General features: G+C 49.2%; 1 protein-coding gene across 1 annotated transcript in view; it reads right to left on the bottom strand.

The window, feature by feature from the left end:
• The window catches only part of ERGIC1 (endoplasmic reticulum-golgi intermediate compartment 1), a 109,908-nt gene that overhangs the window by 18,068 nt on the left and 69,345 nt on the right, over positions 1-22,495 (bottom strand). The window contains exons 4-7 of the mRNA XM_065410023.1: positions 15,671-15,765; positions 14,648-14,772; positions 5,865-5,969; positions 332-392 (exon numbers count right to left, since the gene is read on the bottom strand). Of these exons, the coding sequence (XP_065266095.1) occupies positions 332-392; positions 5,865-5,969; positions 14,648-14,772; positions 15,671-15,765 (386 nt within the window). The remainder of the gene's footprint in view (positions 1-331; positions 393-5,864; positions 5,970-14,647; positions 14,773-15,670; positions 15,766-22,495) is intronic.

Raw genomic sequence — 22,495 nt, 5'->3', positions numbered from 1 at the left:
AAATACCATAAGCTCCCTGCTCAGACTTGCTACAATCCATGTGATACCCAGCTAATCCCTCTTGTAGCAGGTGATCATAATCAAGCTGAGCTGCAGAGAATGCCAGCGACTACAAAACCCAGGGTGCAAGAGGGAGGTAGCAAAGGACCCTGTGGACTAGGCCTTCCCTAGGGCCAGGGGTGGGAATTGAAATCCCATTCACTGATGCCTGGGTCCCTTTGGTTGCTTATCTGGCCCCCTAATCAGTGTTGCATTAATATCCTGTTTTTCATTTTGCTTTTGCCCCCTATCAGTGGGCTGGCTAAGCCCTGGAAGCACTGACAATACATACGGTTTGAGCTGAGCTTGTCTGCTCCCCCCAGGGCATTGAATGCTCCATGAATGTTCTGGACCTGGAGAGCGAGAAGAGACATACAGTGGTTATATTCTATACTTGGTGCTTTTGACTTTTGCTTCCCCACCTTTGAAGGTTCCAGTTTGACTCAGTCTTCCCAAATGCAAAGCCTCAACCCAATGAGAAAAAGGCACAAATTATTCTCAGTGGCCATTACCAAAAGGCTTGGCTCCAATTGGTGAGGTTGTAAGATCAACCTCCATAGATCTAACATTAATGTCCACTCTAAATTGCTTCAGCCAAGGGAGCACTCCCAGATTGGAAGTGACTGGTGGGGAAACACAAGTCAGTCTGAAGCTTTGAGGTGCATCTCCATGGCAAACTATGACATCATTGCACACCAGTCTGCGTTGGTGGGTGGTGTCATCAACCCATAATTAGGATCAATCTCCCAGCTGGAGAATAAAAGCTTGCACTAGCAAGCGCTCATCATTCTATCACATGCAAATACAATGTAGAGACTATAGCCTGCTGGGAGTCACACTTTAAAGATTCAAATTCAGGGCAGAACTTGGAGCTGCCTGCTTTCTACTCAGATGCATCCCTAGAACAAACACCACACACTATGTCTTGGAAGAGGGGAAGGAGACATGCCAGCTAGGCCATCCATTCCTTAGCAGTTGGTTCCAGGCACGCAAGTGTTAGGCATTCCCAACCCCTCACCACAGATCAATTGGATTACCCTATTATTCCCCACTCCTCTAAGGTAGAGGCTAATGGAATTAGTTGAAAACAATAAGGACCAACATCCACAGAATGATTGATTTGGGAAATTTCTGGAATGGTGAAAGCTATACAGAAGTCCTGCAACTGTAGTCAGAGGGTTTCAATGTAACACATGCCACATTAAGATATACAGAAGGAGAAGAGATATCCACGAGCCGGGAAATTACTGACAGACAACAGATAAGCAGTTTTGTTTGGAGGAAGAGTTGTGTCTTTCTAGCTTTCACTGCATTAACAAGTCACTGCACCAATTTGCATTGCCCACCATCCTTCCAACAGCTGTAAGCACTTGACTGCATAGGACACATTCACCTGGTCCTACGGCATGTTTCCCTGATCACTATTCCACAGCAAGATGGAATATCCTAGGAAAGAAAATTCTAGCAAGACAAATTCCTTGTTTTTCATCAAATTGAACTGACGGAACAGGTAACATGCAGGTGACAAATATAACTGGAAGCACAAATGGGTTTTCTATAATACCTTCCAGACTGCTGGTATCTCAAAAGGCTTACACAGTGCTGAGTTGGATAGTAGCAGTGTAGTAACTAGGCAGGCAGATAGCATTCTGTGCTATAGCTCACACATCCTTGGACATAAGTTTATCTAGAGAGGGAGAATATTTGACTTGGCAACAGGGCTAACCCCAGCTCTTCTTGATACATGCAATAGGAGTCAAACTTCTACTAGGAAAGCCCTTTGAGACAGGCAGAAGGGGCATTAAGGTCTCATCTGAAAGATGGCACCTGTTATGACACAGCAGCTCTTCCAACCACTCTTTCAGCATCAACATCCAGTACAAGTCCTGGCAGGGAAAATGAAGCCTGAAGCTTCAGCTCAGAGGGTAGAGCACGTTAATAGCTGAATAGTTAATCCTGGCAGAATCAGGTACTTTTTGAAGACAACTCGGAATACCTCCCTTCTCCAAAAGGAGCCACACATTGAAGTGACTCCACAAAGGAATTAATGGTCAAGCAGACGTGTCCTCATATTAGGGGATACTTTGGGGGCAGCTCAGGACAAGAGTCTGCCTAATAACAGTGATCTCTACATAACCCAAAGAGGGAGCATATGTCAGTGAGGGAGCATACATGCTTGATTTACATGAGCTGCAGGCTGCACTACAAGCGACGAACCAGTGCAATCAAGCCCCACCTCTGCAACATGCCAGCAGAATGCCTGGTGGTTTTCAATGTCATAATACCTTGAAGAGGTGGAAAATCAAGGCAGCTGGAAGTGTGATTAGCAGGCATAGGAGCATGGATGTGTGTATGGAATGCTGGTTTAGCTCAGCATATTTACAGGCAGCTGTGGTACTTCAAAACTAGTTCAGAAGGGATGAGCTCAGCTAAACATCTATTTCAGAGGATTGTCTGTGCATTACATAACTCCATGAACCATCCAACCCTTCCTGAGGTACACACAAGACATCAGAGTTAAATTTAAACTACCAGGTTAAGGCCAGGGCAAGATTTGTCACTCAATAATAGTTCTGACACATTATACATATAAAAGTTCCCCAATGTCCTTGATCTTAGTGGGTAGCATATCACCTGCTTCTGATCCACTTGGTACTTTGGCCTGGTCTACACTAGGGAAATTTACAAAAAGTTTCCCACCAATTCAGCTTGAGCCACTATTAAAACCAATAGGAAACGTAGTTTAGACAAGGTTCCAGCAGCCAGACCAGTCTTTAAACCACTATTTCAATTAGACTTGCTTTCAGAAGGGTTAGCTAAAATATTAGTAAAAATGGGTTGCTAGATCCTTGTCTGAACTCTGGTGGTCATCTGTTTTGATGACAGTTCAGCTGAAACAGTGCTAAAACTGGTGGGATACTTTTTGTAAGTTTGCCTAGTGCAGACAAGGCCTAGGAGGCCATGCACAACAGCACACAGTCAAGGCACAAACAGACTTTGGGGGCAAACGTCCAGTGTCTGGAAAACATTCCCCAAGTTTTTCCAATGTCAAAACCCCACAAGCTTTAGGTATAATGTCCTGCGAGGCGAGGGTTCAAGAGGGCATAGTTACAATGCAAAAAAAACCCTTTAAATTATTTCATTCTTCTCTGTAAACAAGAAGAGCAAGGATCCCAGCCCTGCACAGTTTACTGAGAGCGATGTCTCATTTTTGTGCCACAAGTAGGGGGTGCCTGGAAGGTTCCACCCCCGCGATGCACATCCCAAATTGGGCAGGAAGCTAAGCCCCAGGATCCCGCAATCATATTGTCAGTGAGCGGCGTCTCATTTTGGTGGCTCATGTGGACAGAGCTTATTTTGTGGGCACAGCTTGGAGGAGTACCCCCATCATTTCCCAGCCACCCTCCAATATGGTCACTGGTGGCAGGAGATATCCCCATTTTGCAGACAGGGAAACCGAAGCACAGAGTTGTTAAATGATTTACCCAAGGTCACAAAACATCTGTATGATACAGGTAAGTGACTAGACACTGATCTACTGAACACCAGTCCCATGCTCTAACAACTAGAGCATGCTGTCATCCAGTATACTGGAGAGAACACCCCACCCCATTTTGAGCTCTGCACTTCAAATGCAGGAACTACAGAGATGAAGTGTAGAAAAGGTTAATGAAGCCTAAAGTAGCACAGCCTCTGAGACTCCAGTGGGCTTTTCACTATTGGAGAGAGGGGATAAATATTCTCCTAGTCTGTCAGCAAAAGGAGGTGGGGAGATCCCTTGAGGGATAAACTGGGAAGTTTTTGCAATTGGAGTTTATGAAAAACCCACATTTCAGGCCATGACACAGTAAGGAACAAAGGAATCAGGCAAGCCCTTCAACCCATTATTAGATCAGCAGATACCCTAAGATAGAGGCAGGTGAAACCAAAAATAAACATTGAACAAAGAAAGCTCACCTATATCCAGACCACATTAAAATAATCCACACCCCCCCCCTCAGGAAATCACTCTGGATACGTCTTTTGCTGTAGCTGGGAGTATGCTTCCCACAGTGCAGACGCACTAGCTCTGCTTCAGCTAGGATGCTGAAAAAACAGGGTGGCTGTGGTGGTGACTCAGGCTAGCCACCCAAGTACATACCCAGGAGGTCAGGTGAGCTTGTGCATGGTTGGCTAGCCTGAGCTGCCGTTCATGCTACCGTGGCTACACCGCTATTTTTAGCACACTAGCTCAAGCAGAACTAGTGCATCTATGTGCCTGCTCTGAGAAGCACACTCCGGCTGCAGCTTAGACGTACCCTCAGTGGCTCTCACCAGTACTTGCTCAGTCTAGCTAGAAGCAGAGTAGCGAACATCTCCTCCCATGTCACATGCCCTTTAGCTCATGGTTTTGCTTACTGTGCCAACAGCACGTGCGCACACATGCATGAAGAGATAGAGGTGACTGAACAGCATGTGTTATTTAGAGGCATGAGATTTCTGAATCAACTTCTAATGGCACACACCAATAGCCAGATACGTCTGGGAGAGTGGCAGACTATATGATGTGCTACATACTTCTATGCTGGGGGACACAACGTCTGCAATCAGACATCTTCTGCCTGATCCACTCCATGCTCAAAGCCCTCCCATTGCCCAGCCTTCCCACCACATTCATGCTAACACTCTCCAAAGACGTATAACATTCCTGTATAGGACACGTTTCCCATGCAGTCAGCAGCAGTCCCTATTAGCGCTTACCTCTTATAGTGAACCACCATGTCTACTAAAGTTACGATTTATTTTTCATATTTTTCAAAGTGCTTTACAAACATGAAACCAACTAATCAATATGCTAATATTTCAATGCTCCAACACAAGACATGTCCTAAAGGAAGCAGGAGCAGAATGAAATAGAGACTACAAAGCAATGCTTCAGACTCATTAGCATTACAAAGATTTTGGAGTAAGCAGGCATGTGTGGAACAGGGAGCAGCGTAATGAAATGTCTGTATTGAGGAACCAGGATTACAGAGAGGCTCTGTTTAAGCCATGTTGGGGGGTAAATCATGGAATAGGTGTGTGCACGCACCTTTGTATCCCTATGAACTCAGCTTTCTGGAAGCAAGTTACAGAGGTGCAGGGCTGAGAGTTGTCTCCATTAAGAAGTCAGGAATGATGTAATAACATACAGCATACCAGGTGAAACCCTAGCCATAGGGCAAATGCACACATTCACCTTCTCCACAGCTGTAGGCTGGCAGCTTTGAACAACTGCTCAATTTGTCCTATGAGAAGGGGGAAAGTTGCTAGATGTCTCACTTTCTAATCTTTGATCTCCCTTAGAAGCATAGCGGAAGGAAGGGTGATATGGGGCTAGAATTTGTTGCAGTACCATATGCTCTCAACTACCACTCCTGTGGTATTGTAGTCCCTTGATGTACATGCCTAGTCTCCACAAAGCCACTAACTGAAGCTACATGTGCAAAATGAATATTCAAAGCAACTTGCCAAGTGCTGTAGCAGGGAATCTGGAGTCAGGATTCCTAGGTTCTATTCCTAGTGATGCCCGTGACATAACAACCTTTTTGTGCCTCCATTTCCCATCACCATCTGTACAGCAAGGATAGGGCTACTTTCCATCTTTTCAAAAGCACTGTGAGATCTATAGATGAAACACCGCCACAGAAGTTTGAAGTTCTCTATTGTGAATGAGAATACAGCTCCTCCCTGCCCTTCCCCACCACACTCAGCCCTTCTGTAAAATGCTTCAAAATGTAGTAAAAAGAAGAAGACTGGTTCCTCTGCCCCTGAAGACAGCAAGGTGGCCTGGAGGAAGGACTCACCTGTAACTTATCCCCAAATGAGAGTTTGTGGATGATGTGCGTCATGTCAGGATTCTGAGGCTGTGCAGTGGCACTGTGTGTTGACACATGAAAGTTACCTGGAACCTGCAGTCAGCCAATCATTTAAAAAAAAAAAAAAACACAAAAGAAACACATGACTCTCTATTTTATTTCCCTAGGCATTACTAGGTATCGCAACATAAAATAGGACCACAAGGATAAGATCATAGACCCATCTACTCTAGCAGCGGCCAATACTTGATGTTTCAGAGAAGGTTTGAAAGCCCATAATGCACCTGGCCTGCGAGGTAATGCTGCACATAGAGGGGAGATCAACTTACATCCCAAAATACAAGACCATGTACATACAAACTGGTCAGATTTTCAGCTTCCAGCCCCTTCAAGAACAGGCTTATTTTGTTAATTTAGGGAAAAAGACAGTTACCTTTTCCATAACTGGTGTTCTTCGAGATGTGTTGCTCATGTCCATTCCATATTATGTGTGTTTGCTCGCCACATGCACCGGTGCCGGAAGTTTTTCCCTCAGCAGTATTTGTAGGGGACCGGCTCTGACGCCCTCTGGAGTGGCGCCTGTATGGTGCCATATAAGGGGCACCGCCAGGTCCTCCCACCCTCAGTTCCTTCTTGCCGGAAACTCTGACAGTGGGGAAGGAGGGCGGGTTGTGGAATGGACGTGAGCAACACATCTCGAAGAACACCAGTTACGGAACAGGTAACTGTCTTTTCTTCGAGTTCTTGCTCATGTCCATTCCATATTAGGTGACTCCAAAGCAGTACCCCTGGAGATGGGTAGGAGTTCACGGACATGCAGATTGCAACACCACTCTGCCGAAGCAAGTGTCGTCCCTGGCCTGCTGAGTGATGGCATAATGAGCCGTGAACGTATGGACAGAGGACCATGTTGCAGCTCTACAGATGTCCTGAATAGGGATGTGTGCCAGGAAGGCCGCCGAAGACGCCTGCGCTCTCATCGAGTGGGCTCTGACAATCGGCAGCGGCAGAACCCCCGCCAGGTCGTAACAGGTCCTTATGCATGAGGTGATCCAATTGGAAATCATCTGCAAGGACACCGGGTGACCCTTCATCCTATCCGCTGTAGCAATGAAGAGTTGAGTCAATTTTCGGAAAGGCTTGGTGCGTTCTAAGGAGAAAGCCAAGGCCCTTCGGATGTCCAGCGCGTGAAGACACCTCTCCTTACTAGTCTTGTGCGGTTTGGGAAAGAACACTGGGAGGAAGATGTACTGGTTCATATGGAAGGTGGGAAGCAGGAAGGCTGGGAAGGGCTGCAACTGAACCTTATCTTTGTTGAAGACCGTGTACGGAGGTCCCGAGGTCAAGGCTTTAATTTCAGAGACCCGTCTTGCCAACCAGGAACGCAGCCTTCCATGACAGGTGGGAAAGGGAGCAGGAACCCAGCAGCTCAAAGGGCGAGCCGGTGAGCCTAGAGAGGACCAAGTTAAGACCCCACTGTGGGACAGGAGTACGTACCTGTGGGAAGAGTCTCTCGAGGCCTCTCAAGAATCTGATCGTCATGTCATGAGAAAACACTGTCTGGCCTGGATCGGTGGGTGAAAAGCAGAGATGGCCGCGAGATGCACTCTAATGGAAGTGTGTGCCAGGCCTTGGTTCCTCAGATGAAGCAGGAAGTCCAAGACAGACTGTATGGAAGAACGTGAGGGAGAGATGCCACACTTGGACGCCCAGCGGGAAAACCTCGTCCACTTGGCCAGGTAAGTCAGTGTGGTTGAGGGCTTCCTGCTTCCCAGGAGAACCTGTTGGACCTCATCCGAGCAGGTCCACTCCTCTGGGTTGAGACAGGCAACATCCACACCGAGAGGCGGAGGGACATGAAGTTGGGGTGCAGGAGCTGACCATGGTCCTGCGACAGCAGGTCTGGTCAGTTGGGCAGGGGCCAGGGAGGGGCCACTGCCAGGTTCATGAGCGTGCCGAACCTATGCTGGCGAGGCCATGCCGGGGCAATCATGATAACCTGTGCCTTGTCTCTCTTGATCTTTGCCAGGAACCTGCTGATGAGAGGAATCGGATGGAATGCATACATCAGGCTCCCTGACCATGACAGGAGGAAGACATCGGAGAGGGAGTCCTTGCCGCGAACAAAACTGGTGGCATTTCCTGTTTAGCCTGATGGCGAACAGGTCCACTCGGGGAGTCCCCCACCTCTGGAAGATCATGCCAGCTCCCTCCAAGTAGAGTGACCACTCATGGTGAGAGGAGAAGGCCCTGTTGAGGTGATCCACTAGCGTGTTCTTGACACCAGGGAGGTGACAAGCTTCCAGATGGATTTCGTGGCTGATGCAGAAGTCTCAAAGATGGAGTGCCTCTTGGAAGAGAGTCAACGAACATGCTCCCCCTTGCCTGTTGATATAGAATATAGAGGCCGTATTGTCCTTCAGGACTCTCACCACCTTGCCCGGCAGGTGAGGTAGGAAAACTCCGCATGCCAAGCGGACCACCCTGAATTCTTTGACGTTTATGTGTAATGTCATCTCCTCCGGGGACCACATACCCTGAGTCTGGCGGTCGCCCAGGTGCGCACCCCAGCCGAAGTCCGAGGCATCTGATACCAAATCAATGGTGTGATGGGAGGTGTCGAACGGAACCTCCTCTAGGACAGTCGTATGATCGCAGTGAGACAAGTACTGTCGGGGGAATGGTAACGACTTTGTCGAGGTGATCTCTGGACTGGGAATAGATCATCGCCAGCCATTGCTGCAGGGGCCACATCTGGAACCTGGCATGACGGACAACGTATGTGCAAGCTGCCATCTGACCCGGCAGGTGCACACAAACCCTGGCCGTAGTCAGGGGGAATGCGGAGACCTCTGCGATGAGGTCCGTCAATGTCTGGAACCTTTCTAGCGGCAGGAATGCTCTGGCGCAGGTAAAGTCGAGCGCTGCTCTGATTAACTCTATCCTTTGCATCAGAACTAACGTAGACTTTTTGTTGTTCACCAGTAGGCCCAGGGAGTGGCACGTAGCTTGCAGCACCGCAACATCCTGGTGGACCTGAGACCTGGAGTTGCCCTTGACTAGCCAGTCGTCAAAACACGGGTAGCTCTGGATACCCCGAGGCCGTAGGTAAGCAGCCACCACTGACATGCACTTGGTAAACACTGTGGGTGCTGTTGCCAGGCCGAACGGGAGGACCATAAACTGGTAGTAGTGGGGCCCCACCATAAACCGGAGGAAGCCTCTGTGACCTTGAAAGATCGCTATGTGGAAGTATGCGTCCTTCAAGTCGAGGGCGGCATACCAGTCTCTCGGATCCAGGGAGGGGATGATAGAAGCCAAGGAGACCATGCGGAACTTTAGCTTCTTTAGATACTTGTTGAGGTCCCTCAGGTCCAGGATGGGCCGCAGACTGCCCTGGGTCTTTGGGATTAAGAAGTACCAGGAATAGAACCCCTTGTTCCTGTACTCGAGAGGAACTTCTTCCACCGCACCCAATTGTATCAACCCCTTTACCTCCTGCGCGAGGAGACTCTCATGAGAAGGGTCCCTGAAGAGTACGGGGAAGGGGGTGGGGGAAGTAAACTGTAGGGTATAACCCTCCGCCACAGTATTGAGAACCCAGAGGTCTGAAGTTATAGCTGTCCATGTGGGGAGGAAAAAAGAAAGGCGGTTGGAGAACAGCGGGGCAGACAGATCCGGGGTAAAGTCTGGTAGGTCGCCCTCGAGTGCACCCTCAAAATGCTCGCTTGCCCCCCTGCTTATTGCGGGTCGAGCCTGACTGGGCAGAGGGAGGAGGTGGGTGGCTCGGGCGGCGCTTGTAGCCTCAACTCTTCTTATGTGGGGGCTCCTGGCGGGTTTGACTCCCTTGGCCTTGAGATTGTTGTAGTTTGAACCACTTACGGGCTAGACCGGGAACGTACAGCCCCAGAGTTTTCAGGGCAGTGCAGGAGTCCTTAAGGCCATGCAGTTTACTGTCCGTCTGTTCTGCAAACAGAGCCTGGCCGTCGAAGGGGAGGTCCTGCATCGATTGCTGAGCCTCCCTTGACAGACCCGAGAGGAGCAGCCAGGATGCCCTTCGCATAGAGATGGCCGAGGCCATGGTGCGAGCCACAGAGTCTGCTGCGTCCGAGGCTGCTTGGAGGGCCACTCTTGCTGCAGCCATGCCCTCTTCAAGGGTTGCCCAGAATTCCTTCTTGGACCCTTTGGGCAGCGAGACCTCGAATTTGTCCATAGACTGCCACATATTGTAGTCATAGCAGCCAAGGAAGGCTTGGTGGTTGGCCACTCTCAACTGAAGGCTGGAAGATGAATATATTTTTCGCCCAAACAGATCCAGTCACTTTGAGTCTTTATTCTTGGGCGTAGTCCTGGGTTGACCCTGCCTCTCCCTCTGGTTAACGGCCTCAACTACGAGGGAGTTTGGGGCCGGGTGAGTATAGAGATACTCATAGCCTTTAGCTGGCACAAAGTATTTGCGCTCAGCCCTTTTTCAGATGGATGGCAGGGAGGAGGGGGTTTACCATAGGGTATTAATTATTTTCGATACCCCCTTGTGTAGGGGTAAAGCCACAAGTGGGTGCTGTGGAGCAAAGGACATTGAACAATGAGTCCGACCGCTCCTCAAGTTCCTCTGCCTGGAGCCCCAGGTTAGAGGCGACCCTCTTCAAAAAGTTCCTGATGAGCCTTGGCGTTATCTTGCAGAACTGGGTGAGGGGGACCCGTAATCACTTCGTCTGGTGATGAGGACGAAGCCAGCGCCGAGGGATCTGCATCTCCTGGTGGTCCAACTGGCTGCTCCCCTAGTTCCTCATGGGCCTGGGGGGGGGAGGGTGTCTTCCCCTGTGGGGCCTCCACCTCCAGAGGAGGGCGGGATGCTGCGGCCGATGGCCTATCTGAGGCCCCCGCCACTGATCAGGCGGCCTGGGAAGGCTGGGTGAACCCCCATGGATTCCAAGGTTACCATGCTGCCGGCCATTGGTCCGGAGGTCACAGGGTCGGTTGCGGTGCCAACGAGGCTGACGGTACCACTGGTGCCGGGGCCTGTCCTGCTACCAGGGACTCCTGATCAGCACTGGAGTCATAAGCAGAATGGACGCTGCGGAATGACCATGAGCGGCTGGCTCAGCGGCCCGCCTCACCGCAGTGCTGGCCGCTGTGCCTCGACGCTGACCTGCAGTCGGGAGACGTTCCTCCCGTGGGACCCCGGGGATCTTCGGCGTTCGGTGAATCTGTGTCAGTAGACCGCTGATCTATGCCTCACGCTGCTTGAGCTGTACCAGGATCTAAGTGGGACCGGGAGTCTGAGTGGGCTGGTCGTCAATAGCATCTCCCCGATTGAGGGGATTCGCATCTCAGCGACGGGTGCCGTCGAGCAGGTGACTGGTGACCCCATTCCGCCGATCGGTCGCAGGACTGGTGCCGAGGCATTGGAGACCCAACGGGTCGGTCTCGACACTCACGTTGGGGGGGCGCGTGCCTCTGCAGGTCTGCGCCTGCAAGCTGCACCTCAAATCCTGCTGTCGGTGCCCAGGGTCCAGAGACCGAAGAGGGCTTCTCTGAGCCTGCCTCCCAAAGTCCAAGGCATGGGGGCGAGCGCTGGCGGGATGTCCCCCATGATGGGGAGCGGTGCTGCTGAGGCAGGGACACTTGGAACGGTCCCAAGGCAGGCTTACCCCTGGGTTTGGGTACCACCAGAGCTGGTGTGGGTGGCACCGGTAGCATCAGAATCTCCTGCGCTGCCTGCAGGGCCTCGGGCATTGACAGAACTTTGAGTTGACAGAGGCCCTGGTCACTGTCCGGTGTGGCAGGCATAGTACAGGAGGGGCTTGACCGCTCGACATGAGCTGGGGACCGACTCCCTCACAGAGATGTTGAGCCACCCAGCATGGATCTTGGCTCTCCTCCAGCCCTCTCCTTTTCCTTATGGGAAGTGGGAGATCTTCCCCTCGTGGACCTCTTGGGCTTCTTGGCTGGGGCTGGGGAGGGGAATCGGTGCTGGCTCGTAGACGGCACCAGAGGGGCACTCCGTACCGACACTGCGTTGCTCGGAGCCGAGTTGGACCTCTGCTCCGGTGCCGGGGTCAGCGCCGACTCCATCAGGAATGCCCTGAGACGGATGTCTCTCTCATTTTTCGTTCTGAGTTTGAACGACTTACAGATGCGACACTTATCACTTATGTATCCTTCTCCAAGACACCTTAAACAGCTAACGTGTGGGTCGCTGATGGGCATAGGCCGCTTACAACGATCACATGGTTTACAGCCTGGGGATCGGGGCATGCCCCGTCCCTAGGCTGAGTCCCATCTGGGACCAACTAACTAGAACTAATACTAAGGGTAAATACTAAACTATATACAACTATTTTACAAAGAAACATTTGTGAGACACACTGAACTAAGCAAAAGCTAGCCGAAGCAGCAGAAGTTCCAGCACCGTCACTGACGGCAAGAAGGAACTGAGGGTGGGGAGAGCTGGCCGCACCCCTTATACCGCGCCATGCGGGTGCCACTCCAGAGGTCGCCAGAGTCGGTCCCCTATGGATACTGCTAAGGGGAAAAACTTCCGGTACCGGTGCATGTGGTGAGCACACACACCTAATATGGAATGGACATGAGCAAGTACTCGAAGAACAGTAACTTCTGCATACACGGATTTCACCTAAGGGCTTCAGTTGCCATGACAATGTAAAGCAGCCGCTCTCATGTCATTTTTGATTGGATCACTCTGGAATTCAAAGATACTTCAGAATGTGATTACCAGAACTGCACCATGAAGCCTTTCAACAGAGTCAATGCAACCGCTGCTCTGGAAGGGCCAGGTAAATCTTCCTTGGCAGCTCAGGGCAAAGGACTGGTGTCAGAACAAGAGGATCTTGAGTGCTGATGTGGTTGGCAACACCTAGCAACAACTGATGCATTGTAAAACAGTACAATGTTCACTGCTGCTCTCTGCGCTCCCTCCCATTCACTTGTACTCACTGGCTGTCTAGCTATATGCTATCATACACTTGTTAGGCTCCTATGGAGCAAACAGTTAAGCATGTGCTTAACTTTACACACACAAGCTGTCCCACTGAAGTCAACAGGACTAGTCACATACACAGAGTTCAGAGAGGCTTAGCTGCTTGCAGGATCAGAGCCTGCGATTGTAAGATCATGCCTTCATTCTGTGTGTGTACAGTGTCGAACATGAGACCTAAATCCCCGACTGTGGCCTCTAGACCCTACCATAATGCAAATTAACCCATGCTTACACAGCATAGCTTGTCCGCTTCTAGTGGCTGAATCCAAGAGGTTCATAAGTCCATACAGCCTTTTTGCTAACAGACTGGGATCTTTTAGCTCAGGCAATAGAGGTTCATGCTTTTAGAGCCAGAGCTCCTGGGTTTGACCCCTGCTGCCAAAGACCACCCCCAAGACTGATGTATTACCCAAATAATAAAAACAAAAATGAGAGAGAGAGTCAGGCAGATCACCCTATTCCTACTTTGTGAAAGAAGAACATAGAGCAAGCCTCCTGGCTCTGACCTGTGCCAGAAAGCAGACACATTACACGTACCAGACAGGAGTTAACTACCTTAGCCCTACACTTCAGGGAGCTCTCAGACTTTCAGAACAAAAAGATGAAACTGCACCGAGCCCCATCCCAGCTTAGTATCTAGTCAGTCATCAGTCTCGCTGGCTGCTCAATGGGAGAGAGAGGGGGGAAAAAAGACTACGCTTCAAGGAACAAGCAAGTCTAAATCATTTTCATGCCACAGTGTAAACAAGGGGTTCTGCCTGTTATTTTTAGATGTGATTTAACATGATCTGGGAGGGGGAGAAGGAAGCAGGATTTGGCTGCCTCTGTGGTACATGACAAGGCATGAATAAAGCTGCCAGTGAGCCACACCCTCCCAATCCCCACACCCCATTTAGTCATCTGCAGCATTACATAGCAAGAGTAACCAATTCTGGACACACCCATCCCAGAGAGGAACCTCCCTAGGCCTGTATATTCATTCCCTCAGAGCATGCCAGAGCTCCATTTCTATACAGCACATAGGTGTGCGCGCATGGACGCACATGTGTGTTCATGCCACCCCATCTAAACACAAAGCCATTTCTGTCAAGCTGGCATCCCCAAAGGGGGAACATTCCAATCACTCTGCAGTTCTTGGACTAGGAGAGAGTTTGGATCAAAATGTGCCAGAGCTCTTTGTACAGCAGTGAGCCATGTACTGGAGGTGCTGTGGAGGGATAGCTCAGTGGTTTGAGCACTGGCCTGCTAAATCCAGGGTTGTGAGTTCAATCCTTGAGGGGGCCATTTAGGGAACTGGGGTAAAAATCTGTCTGGGGATTGGTCCTGCTTTGAGCAGGGGGTTGGACTAGATGACCTTCTGACGTCCCGTCCAACCCTGATATTCTATGATTATGGAGGGCAAACACAGCAGCCATTCTGCATTCCCCAATAGCTCATACACAACCTAAGACATTAGAGCCTGTTTTAATGAAAGGGGCTGTTGGCCACAACACAGGCCTATTTTCTGCTATTCAAGAGGTGACACCTGGAATGTCGTTCTAGACAAGGGTATATGGGCGCTTGATTTAATACTTCTATTGGTCTAACTGTGCAGCCTCTCCTCCTAGTACTATACTGCAGCACCAGGGAGCTGAGCTCACGTCCTGATTTGAAACCACAGTAACTGCAGAGCCATTCAGATGTGGGCTTTCATGAGTGCTTTGCATATGGGGCTTGCCAGCTGCTCCCGAACCACCCTACACCCACAACAGGTGTCATTCACACTCACCTTGTTGATGCTGAAGTGGCCCTCAAACCTGCAGCCATCCCCATTATTGAGAGGTACTTTCATTGAGTTGTCAATATGGCCAACTTCGTGCCTTCCCATTTCATCCTGAATGTCCAGTCCAACCACTACCCGGTTGGGAGGGGGGGAAAGGAAAGATAAACACAAAGAAAGTTACGAATAGGAACAGGTGTGCACAATTCTTTGTGGGGCACAAACAACTTTTTCCTGGCATTTGACAGAATCGTTCAAGTAAATTCACCTGTTAAAATAAACATCATTGCTGCCCATCAGCAGTGATGGAATAATTACCAAAGAGCTTTTCAGCTTCAGAATATTTTATGATTAATAATTTAGGACATTACACCCTTGGGAGATAGGCCTAATTCCCATTTTTCAGATTGAGAAAGTGAGGCAGAGAAGTTTGGCAAATCACCTAAGGCCAAATGTGACATCTGAGTCAGACAGCTGTGATTAGAACTCAAAGGTTTCTTACTCCCAGACACAAAAGAGCAGACAGTGAAAGAGGAAACCAGATTTAGTCAGATCTCACTAAGGGAGGTGGGTCACTAGTCAGAACTGAAGGAGGACAGAGTCATATTCCATTGCTAGGTAGGATCGCAAGAAAAAGATGACTTGGCTTAGAATGTGAAGTACTAGGGTATTTACAGAGACTCAGCCACTCCAGAAATCTGACCTCCCTCTCACACCTGGATTGTATAAACATGGGCACCTGGATTGTGTAAACATGGGTACAACTGATTCCCTATAGAGAGGACAACACACTATAGAAAAGCCTCTCTCTAATGCCTCTCTCTACAGTCATACTACCCAGAAAGGGAAGAACAATACACTGGACAAGGTAGAGTTTTTATTTCTTCCCTAGGAGAAAAGGGCAACAACATTTCACCAAAATACAGGGTGGGGATTGCTCTCAGATCTCACGTTAAATGAGTAAACTTAGAGCTTTGAGTAGCCACCTCTAGAAATACAGCAAGAAATCTAGGCCTGAACGGAGACACTTACATTCACAGTGCAGGTTCGGTAAGCTGATATTCAGATTCACTTCTATTTTACCTCCGCTTTCTTTGTCCGGGTCGTCTACGTAGAGCTCGTTAACTCTGCAGGGAGATGAGCACAGATGATTTCACTTTGTAACTCACACACACAGCTACTGTTCAGTAGGGGAATTTGCACAGGGAGGGAAAGTTAGGGTTAGTTTGTGTGACAGGTGCTAAAAAGGCTCGGAAATTAAGTGAGAAGAAAGCCTTTCCAGAGGAGATATGAAATCAGATGGGTATAGACACTAGCAACCTGACTCTATAACTTGCGCATAGCAATTGCAGGACAGAGGGGCTTTCCCCACACCTCACTCACTCCAGTAGGAAATAAAGTCAACTCACTTTCTCTAATTAAAAAAAAAAAGTTATAGACTTCCCCCAAAAGGGGTTTCCACTAGTGACATGAAACAAGACTGCTCTTTCTAGAGGTGAAAGGCACTAGTCCTCTGCATTATGGGGCTCCTACCCCCCTTAGGAAAAAGGAAGCCTATAATCTGAAATATACAAAGTTGTAGCCATGTCTGTCCCAGGATATGTTGGATGTAAGATGTTCTGAAAAAGAGCTGTGTGGGGCTCAAAAGCTTGTCTCTCTCACCAACATAAGTTAGTCCAATAAAAGATATTATTGGAGAGTCAAGGAGGTGAGGTAATATCTTTTATTAGACCAACATTTGTTGGTGAGAGAGACAAGCTTTCGAGCCACATAGAACTCCTCTGAGGCCTTGTCTACACTACAGAGTTTTGTTGACAAAAGGCAGCTTTTGTCAACAAAACAGTGAACGCATACACACTGCGATGTGACCTTTGGCGGCAAAAGTGCTCGGTTTTGGAGACAAAATAAAACCACCCCGATGAGAGAGATAAAGCTTTTTGCACAAATTTTTTGTCGACAAAGTGCCAGTGTAGACACCACGCTCGATTTTATCGATTTAATTGGCCTCCAGGGGGTGTCCCACAATGCCCATCCTGACCGCTCTGGTCAACAGTTTGAACTCCTCTGCCCTGCAGCCAGGTAAACAACCATCCACCCCTCCCCATTAGAAGCCTCGGGAATTTTTGAAATTCCATTTCCTGTAGGCTTGACGTGGAGAGGTCTCATTGCATCTTCCCAGGTGACCATGGTGGCTTACTGCAACAAACGCTCTCCCGCTTGGACCATGGCTGAGCTGTTGGATTTGCTCAGTATCTGGGGAGAGGAATTTGTGCAGTCACAGCTGCGCTTGAGCCGTAGGAATTGGGATACCTATGGGCAGATTTCTTGAGGCTTGTGCGAAAAGAGCTATGGTCGGGACACGCTGCAGTACAGAGCAAAGAGAAAGGAGATGAGGCAGGCGTACCATAAGGTGAAGGAGGCAAACTGTCGCTCCGGTGCTGCACCCAAGACCCGCTGGCTCTACAAGGAGCTGGACGCTATCCTCTGTGGTGACCCCATCTCTACTGCCAAGAGCCCCGTGGATATTTCGGCGTGACTGAGGGTAGGGAAAGAGGACCTAACCCAGAGGACAAAGTCATTGATAAAGAGGTGGAGTTAGACGACGATGTGGAGCTCCCAGTGGGTCACCCGGTGGGGCAGGCAGCCAGGAACTGTTCACCACTCCGGAGGTGTCTAGGCAGTCTCAGCAGTTGCTCTCCCGTGAGCAAGAAGCAGGAGAGGAGGCGCCTGGTAAGTGGCTGTGGTTTGTGTAGTGCAGAGCTGAATTCAGGGTATAGAAGTGTACAAGGCTGGCTGTATTTCTGTGTGCTGGACATTCCCCTGTGCAGGTAATCAGTATGGCGGAACAGGGGTGTTGATGCACACGGGAATCCTCCAGAGAGATCTCTAGGAAAAAGTTTCCTGGAGGTCCTTGGCAATCCTCTGCCGAAGGTTCCTTGGCCGAGCTGCTTTGTTCCTTCCCCCATTGTAGGGAACTTTCCCGCGCCATTCGGCAATCACTTGTGCAGGGACCAAAGTGGCACACAGGCAAGCAGCACAGGGACCAGGATGGAAGCCACAAGCATGTAGTACATGTGTCCTTTCTTCCCTGCTTACCCTCAGGAGTGAGATATCTGCTACAATGACCCCCGCCTGTGGAAAAGTGTGGGAGAATTTTAGAATTTTTTCCCTAGTTGGCTGCAATGCAACCCTTGAAGGGTGCTCTTTTCCTCATGTAGAGCGCTTCCCCTCCACCTCTCTAGCCAACACTCACCATGCTTTGGGTGTTCGTCGAGATGTTTGCTTGCCAAGGGTCAGTGAGAAAGTGATTATGTTACCAGAGGTGTATTTTACTGAAATGTTTCAATGCTGTGCGTGAACTTAATCATGCTTCTGTGCATTGTTCCTTGTGCTTTGGCAGATGTGGCCTTGAGGAACACCCCCCACACACCGGCCGAATGTCTCCACCAGATAAGAAAAGCACCCAAGACTGAGCAAAGAAGACATGTTCCGGGAAGTACTGCACTTCTCCAATGCAGAGAAAAGGGAACGCAAGGAGTGGAGGGAAGCCGAAAGGCAGGACAGAAAAGAAAATCAGGAGTTTGTTAAGGACACTACTGAGTGGATGATTAGTTATGGAGGAGCAAACGCAGATGCTGAAGTCCTTAATAATGCTGCAGACTGAGCACATGCGTGCCTGTCCTCCCCTGCAGCACAATCAGAACTCTTTTCCGTGCCTTCCCCCCAAACTCCGCCAGCACAGTCCTATCCACTTTCTGGGACTTCTCGGTTTCCCCTTCACTCCATCCCCTCGGACAACTTTCATAATGATAGCTAGACCTACACACAGATCTGAAGGTCTGCGCTTCCCTGGTTCCTCCTTTCCCACCAAGCGTGCGTGCGTGTGTGTGTGTGTGTGTGCGCTGTTTCTTGTGCAATAAAAGTAAAGTTTTTGAATGGTAACTCATCTTTGTTTGTTTCCTACAGATTGAGATAGCAGACACTACCAATACATACACAGGCAGTTTAATCATTTGCTTATTGGAATGTAAGGCCCCAAATTTCACCATTGCTTCTTAGGAAAACTACATGTAATGTAACATTGCAGCACCAATCACAGAGATATACATTACTGGTTCTCATTTTCAAAGTGTTGCCTCAAAGCCTCCCTGATTCGAATTGCCCCCCTCTGGGCCCCTCTGATAGCCCTGGTATCTGGCTGCTCAAAATCAGCAGCTGAGCCATCTGCCTCAATACTCCACCTCTGAGCAAACCTTTTACCATTAGCTTCACAAAGATTATGCAACATACATCACACGGCTATGACCATGGGAATATTATCTTCACTGAGGTCTAACCTTCCATAAAGGCATTGCCAGCGCACTTTTAATCTGCCAAAGGCACATTCCACAGTCATCCAGCACCTACTCAGCCTGTTGTTGAACCGCTCCTTACTGCTGTCCAGGTTTCTGGTGTAAGGTTTCATGAGCCAGGACTATAAGGGGTACGCCGGGTCTCCCAGGATCACTATGGGCATTTCAACATCCCACATTGTAATCTTCTGATTTGGAAAGAAAGTCACCACTTGTAGCTTTCTGTGCAGGCCGGTGTTCCTGAAGATGAGTGCGTCATGCACCCTCCTGGACCACCCTGTGTTGACGTCAGTGAAATGCCCACAGTCATCCACAAGCACCTGCAACACCATGGTGAAGTACCCCTTCCTATTGATGTACTCCATCGCAAGGTGGTCTGGTGGCAAAATTGGAACACGCGATTAATTGCCCTGCACACTTGCATTAACGCAGCCTCAACTGTCGACTTCCCCACTCCAAATTGTTTCGCAACCAACCGGTAGAGGTCTGGAGTCACCAGCTTCCACACAGCTATTGCCATGCACTTCTCCACCGATAGGGCAGCTCTCATTCCAGTGTCTTTGCGCCGCAGTTCTAGGGCGAGCTCCGCACACAGTTCCATGAAGGTGGCTTTCCACATCCGAAAGTTCTGTAGCCACTGCTCATCATCCCAGACCTGCATGACGATACAATCCTACCATTCAGTGCTTGTTTCCCGAACCCAAAAGCGACAGTCCACCGTCTGCAGCTCTTCCGTGAATGCCAAAAGCAATCTGAAGTTGGTCCTATCCATATCACACAGCACGTCAGGCAACTGGGAGTCTTCTTCAGTTAGGAACTTTGTGATTAACTGTACTGCCATCTGCAATGTCTTCACGACAGTTATCAGAGCATAGGAGAGCAGTGCGGGAGCCATCCCTTCACACAGAGATGGCGGGGTGAACAGTAAATAAGGGCTGTTGAAAAATGCCACGAAAGAAAGCCAGAAGCCCATGGAATGCTGGGACAGAAAACAATGCATCATGGGACATTAAGCCCGGTCCCTAGATGCACCGCGATCCACTCCGCTTTCCCACAAGACCTAGTGGCAGAAGGTGTCGAGTTGGACTGTGGGAAAGGTACCCACAGTGCATTGCTCACACTGTCAATGATAGTGCCCCAACTGTGGATGCACTCTGCCTACAGAGGGAGTGAGTGTGAACATGCAATACCGATTATTATAGCGCTTTTTGAGTGTCGACATAATATTTGTTGACAAAACTATGTAGTGTAGACAAGGCCTTAGTCTTCACAGCAAAATGCAAGGTGTAACAGATTGTTTAGCATAAGTAGTTAGCACATATTGTAAGAGACCATTCAAGGTAGAGTGGTCTGTTAACACCTCTGCAGTCAATAAAAGATATTACCTCACCTACCTTGTCTCTCAAATAACCTGGGACTGACATAGCTACAACATATAATCTGATACATCAGAAATGGTTTTAGAGAAAGGAGACTGCCACCTATCCCATAAGGGTACGTCTACACTGCCCATGTTACAGCGTGGCCGTGGAAGCACTGTGACGTAGGCAGTGTAGTCACGCTTTATCGCCGGGGGAGAGCTCTCCCGGCGATAAAAAAAAAACCCACCCCGAACGAGCGGTGGTAGCTTTATTGCCAGCAGCACAGCTCCCGGCGATAAAGCGCTGTCTATACTGGCGCTTTTCAGCACTAAAACTTTTAACGCTCAGGGGTGTGTTTTTTCACACCCCTGAATAACTAACGTTTTAGCGCTGAAAGTGGCAGTGTAGAGACAGCCTTAGAAAGGCCCATTTGTGCAGCTGATCACAATCAATTTTTGCCACCCACATTGGGTGGCAGAAGCAGGGGCAGTTTGTGAGATGGGACATTTAGGATTAGTCTCCTCACCTGAGATTAACCCTGCCTGTGCTGGAAAGCTGTTTGAGCTCCTTGCTGGAGGGGAGAGGTGTTTTAGGTTTCTCTGATTCATATGATTCCTAACTTTCGACCCTTCCTTTTTGGCTGGTGTGCCCCTCTCCCAGCCCTCCAATTACATCTCCTTCCCCTGGTGACTCACTTGGAACTTTGCATAGAAATTCAAAACAATGGCATGAAATTGAGATGAAGAGCATTTAGGCTAGAAAATATCAGGGGAAAGATTCCTGGATAGCGAGATCCAATAAACTCTGGAACAGTTTTCTGTGTGTGGTGGTAGTATATTATAGCACCAGGCACCTCACATGTAAGATGAGGAAACACAGACTCAGACTGGGAGAAGGAATACAAGAAAACAATGGAACATTTAGGGTTGGCACAAATCTTGTTAGTTCCACCATTTATGCTTATTTTGAACACTTAAAATATGGCAAATACACTGCAGACACAGTTGGAAGCCCATTTGCTTGGGAGATTTAAAAACTAGTCCAGATAAAGCTCTGGAGAAAATATTGTAGGGGAAATCCTGCACTGGACCAAAGAGATGGATAAGATTACCTAGGACTGTGGTCCCCAACGCGGTGCCCGTGGGCATCTATGTATGCCTGCCTAATGCGCCCTGCCGCCGAGGAGCGCTGCCGCCAGACAAGCAGCCGCCGAAAAGCGGCAACGTCAAGAAGCGTCGCCGCTGAAATGCTGCTGCTTCTCAGCGGCGACGCCTCTTGATGACGCTGCTTCTCGGCGGCATTTCGGCAGCGACGCTTCTTGGCGTTGCCGCTTGTCGGCGGCATTTCGGCGGCTGCTTGTCCGGCGGCTGCGCTCCTCGGCGGCATTTTGGCGGCTAGTCATCCGGTGCCCGCCCACACTGAAAGGTTGGGAACCACTGACCTAGAAGATCTTTTCGATCTCTGTGCTATCCAGCCAGACCAGATAAGCACATTAGTGGCTGTATCTGCCAGTATGTAATATATATGATAATAGTCTACTTTTTGCAGATATGCTTTACTATCTTCAGCAGTGAGAACGCCACATTGTTTTTCATCTAGTGCTCAAAAGTGTGCTAAGCCCTTTTGACAAACAAAACGAAAAAAGGTCCCAGGCCAGAGGAGCTAACAGACAGTACAGACGAAGGGTGCTAAAAGAGGAGTCAAAGTGCTTTTGCTCTGAGGGCCCATCTCTGGACCATGAGCTTCTAGCTGGTGAATGGCATGACATTTATCCAGTAGGGAGTGCAGAGAGAGATGGGTTTGCCTATAGGGAAACAGGTAACAAGTTTGGTTGAGAAGATAATGATCACCAGATCAGTGAATGTGATGGGTGTTTGATTGAAACCAAAACAGTGTTGGTGTTCAGCTCCACATTGCTACCATCTCCTCTCTGTTAACTGGCCTGACAAGCTGTTGGTAATAGTTACCTCACACATATTTCACGTGATTAATAAAAATGACACAGAGGGAAGGGCAAGTTTGCTCATTTGTGACCTGGTTAGGAGCTTCTTGGCTGGGAGCTCCCCTTCCTGACAGAAGGTATTTATTATTGAGAGATTATGTAGTGCCAAAAATTAAGTCATACCTGCGACACGGCTTCCAGG

Source organism: Emys orbicularis, chromosome 8 (assembly GCF_028017835.1).
Source record: "Emys orbicularis isolate rEmyOrb1 chromosome 8, rEmyOrb1.hap1, whole genome shotgun sequence".
NCBI classification, from domain to species: domain Eukaryota; kingdom Metazoa; phylum Chordata; order Testudines; family Emydidae; genus Emys; species Emys orbicularis.
The sequence above is the reverse complement of the archived record's forward strand: the minus strand, read 5'-3'. Positions and strand labels throughout refer to the sequence as shown.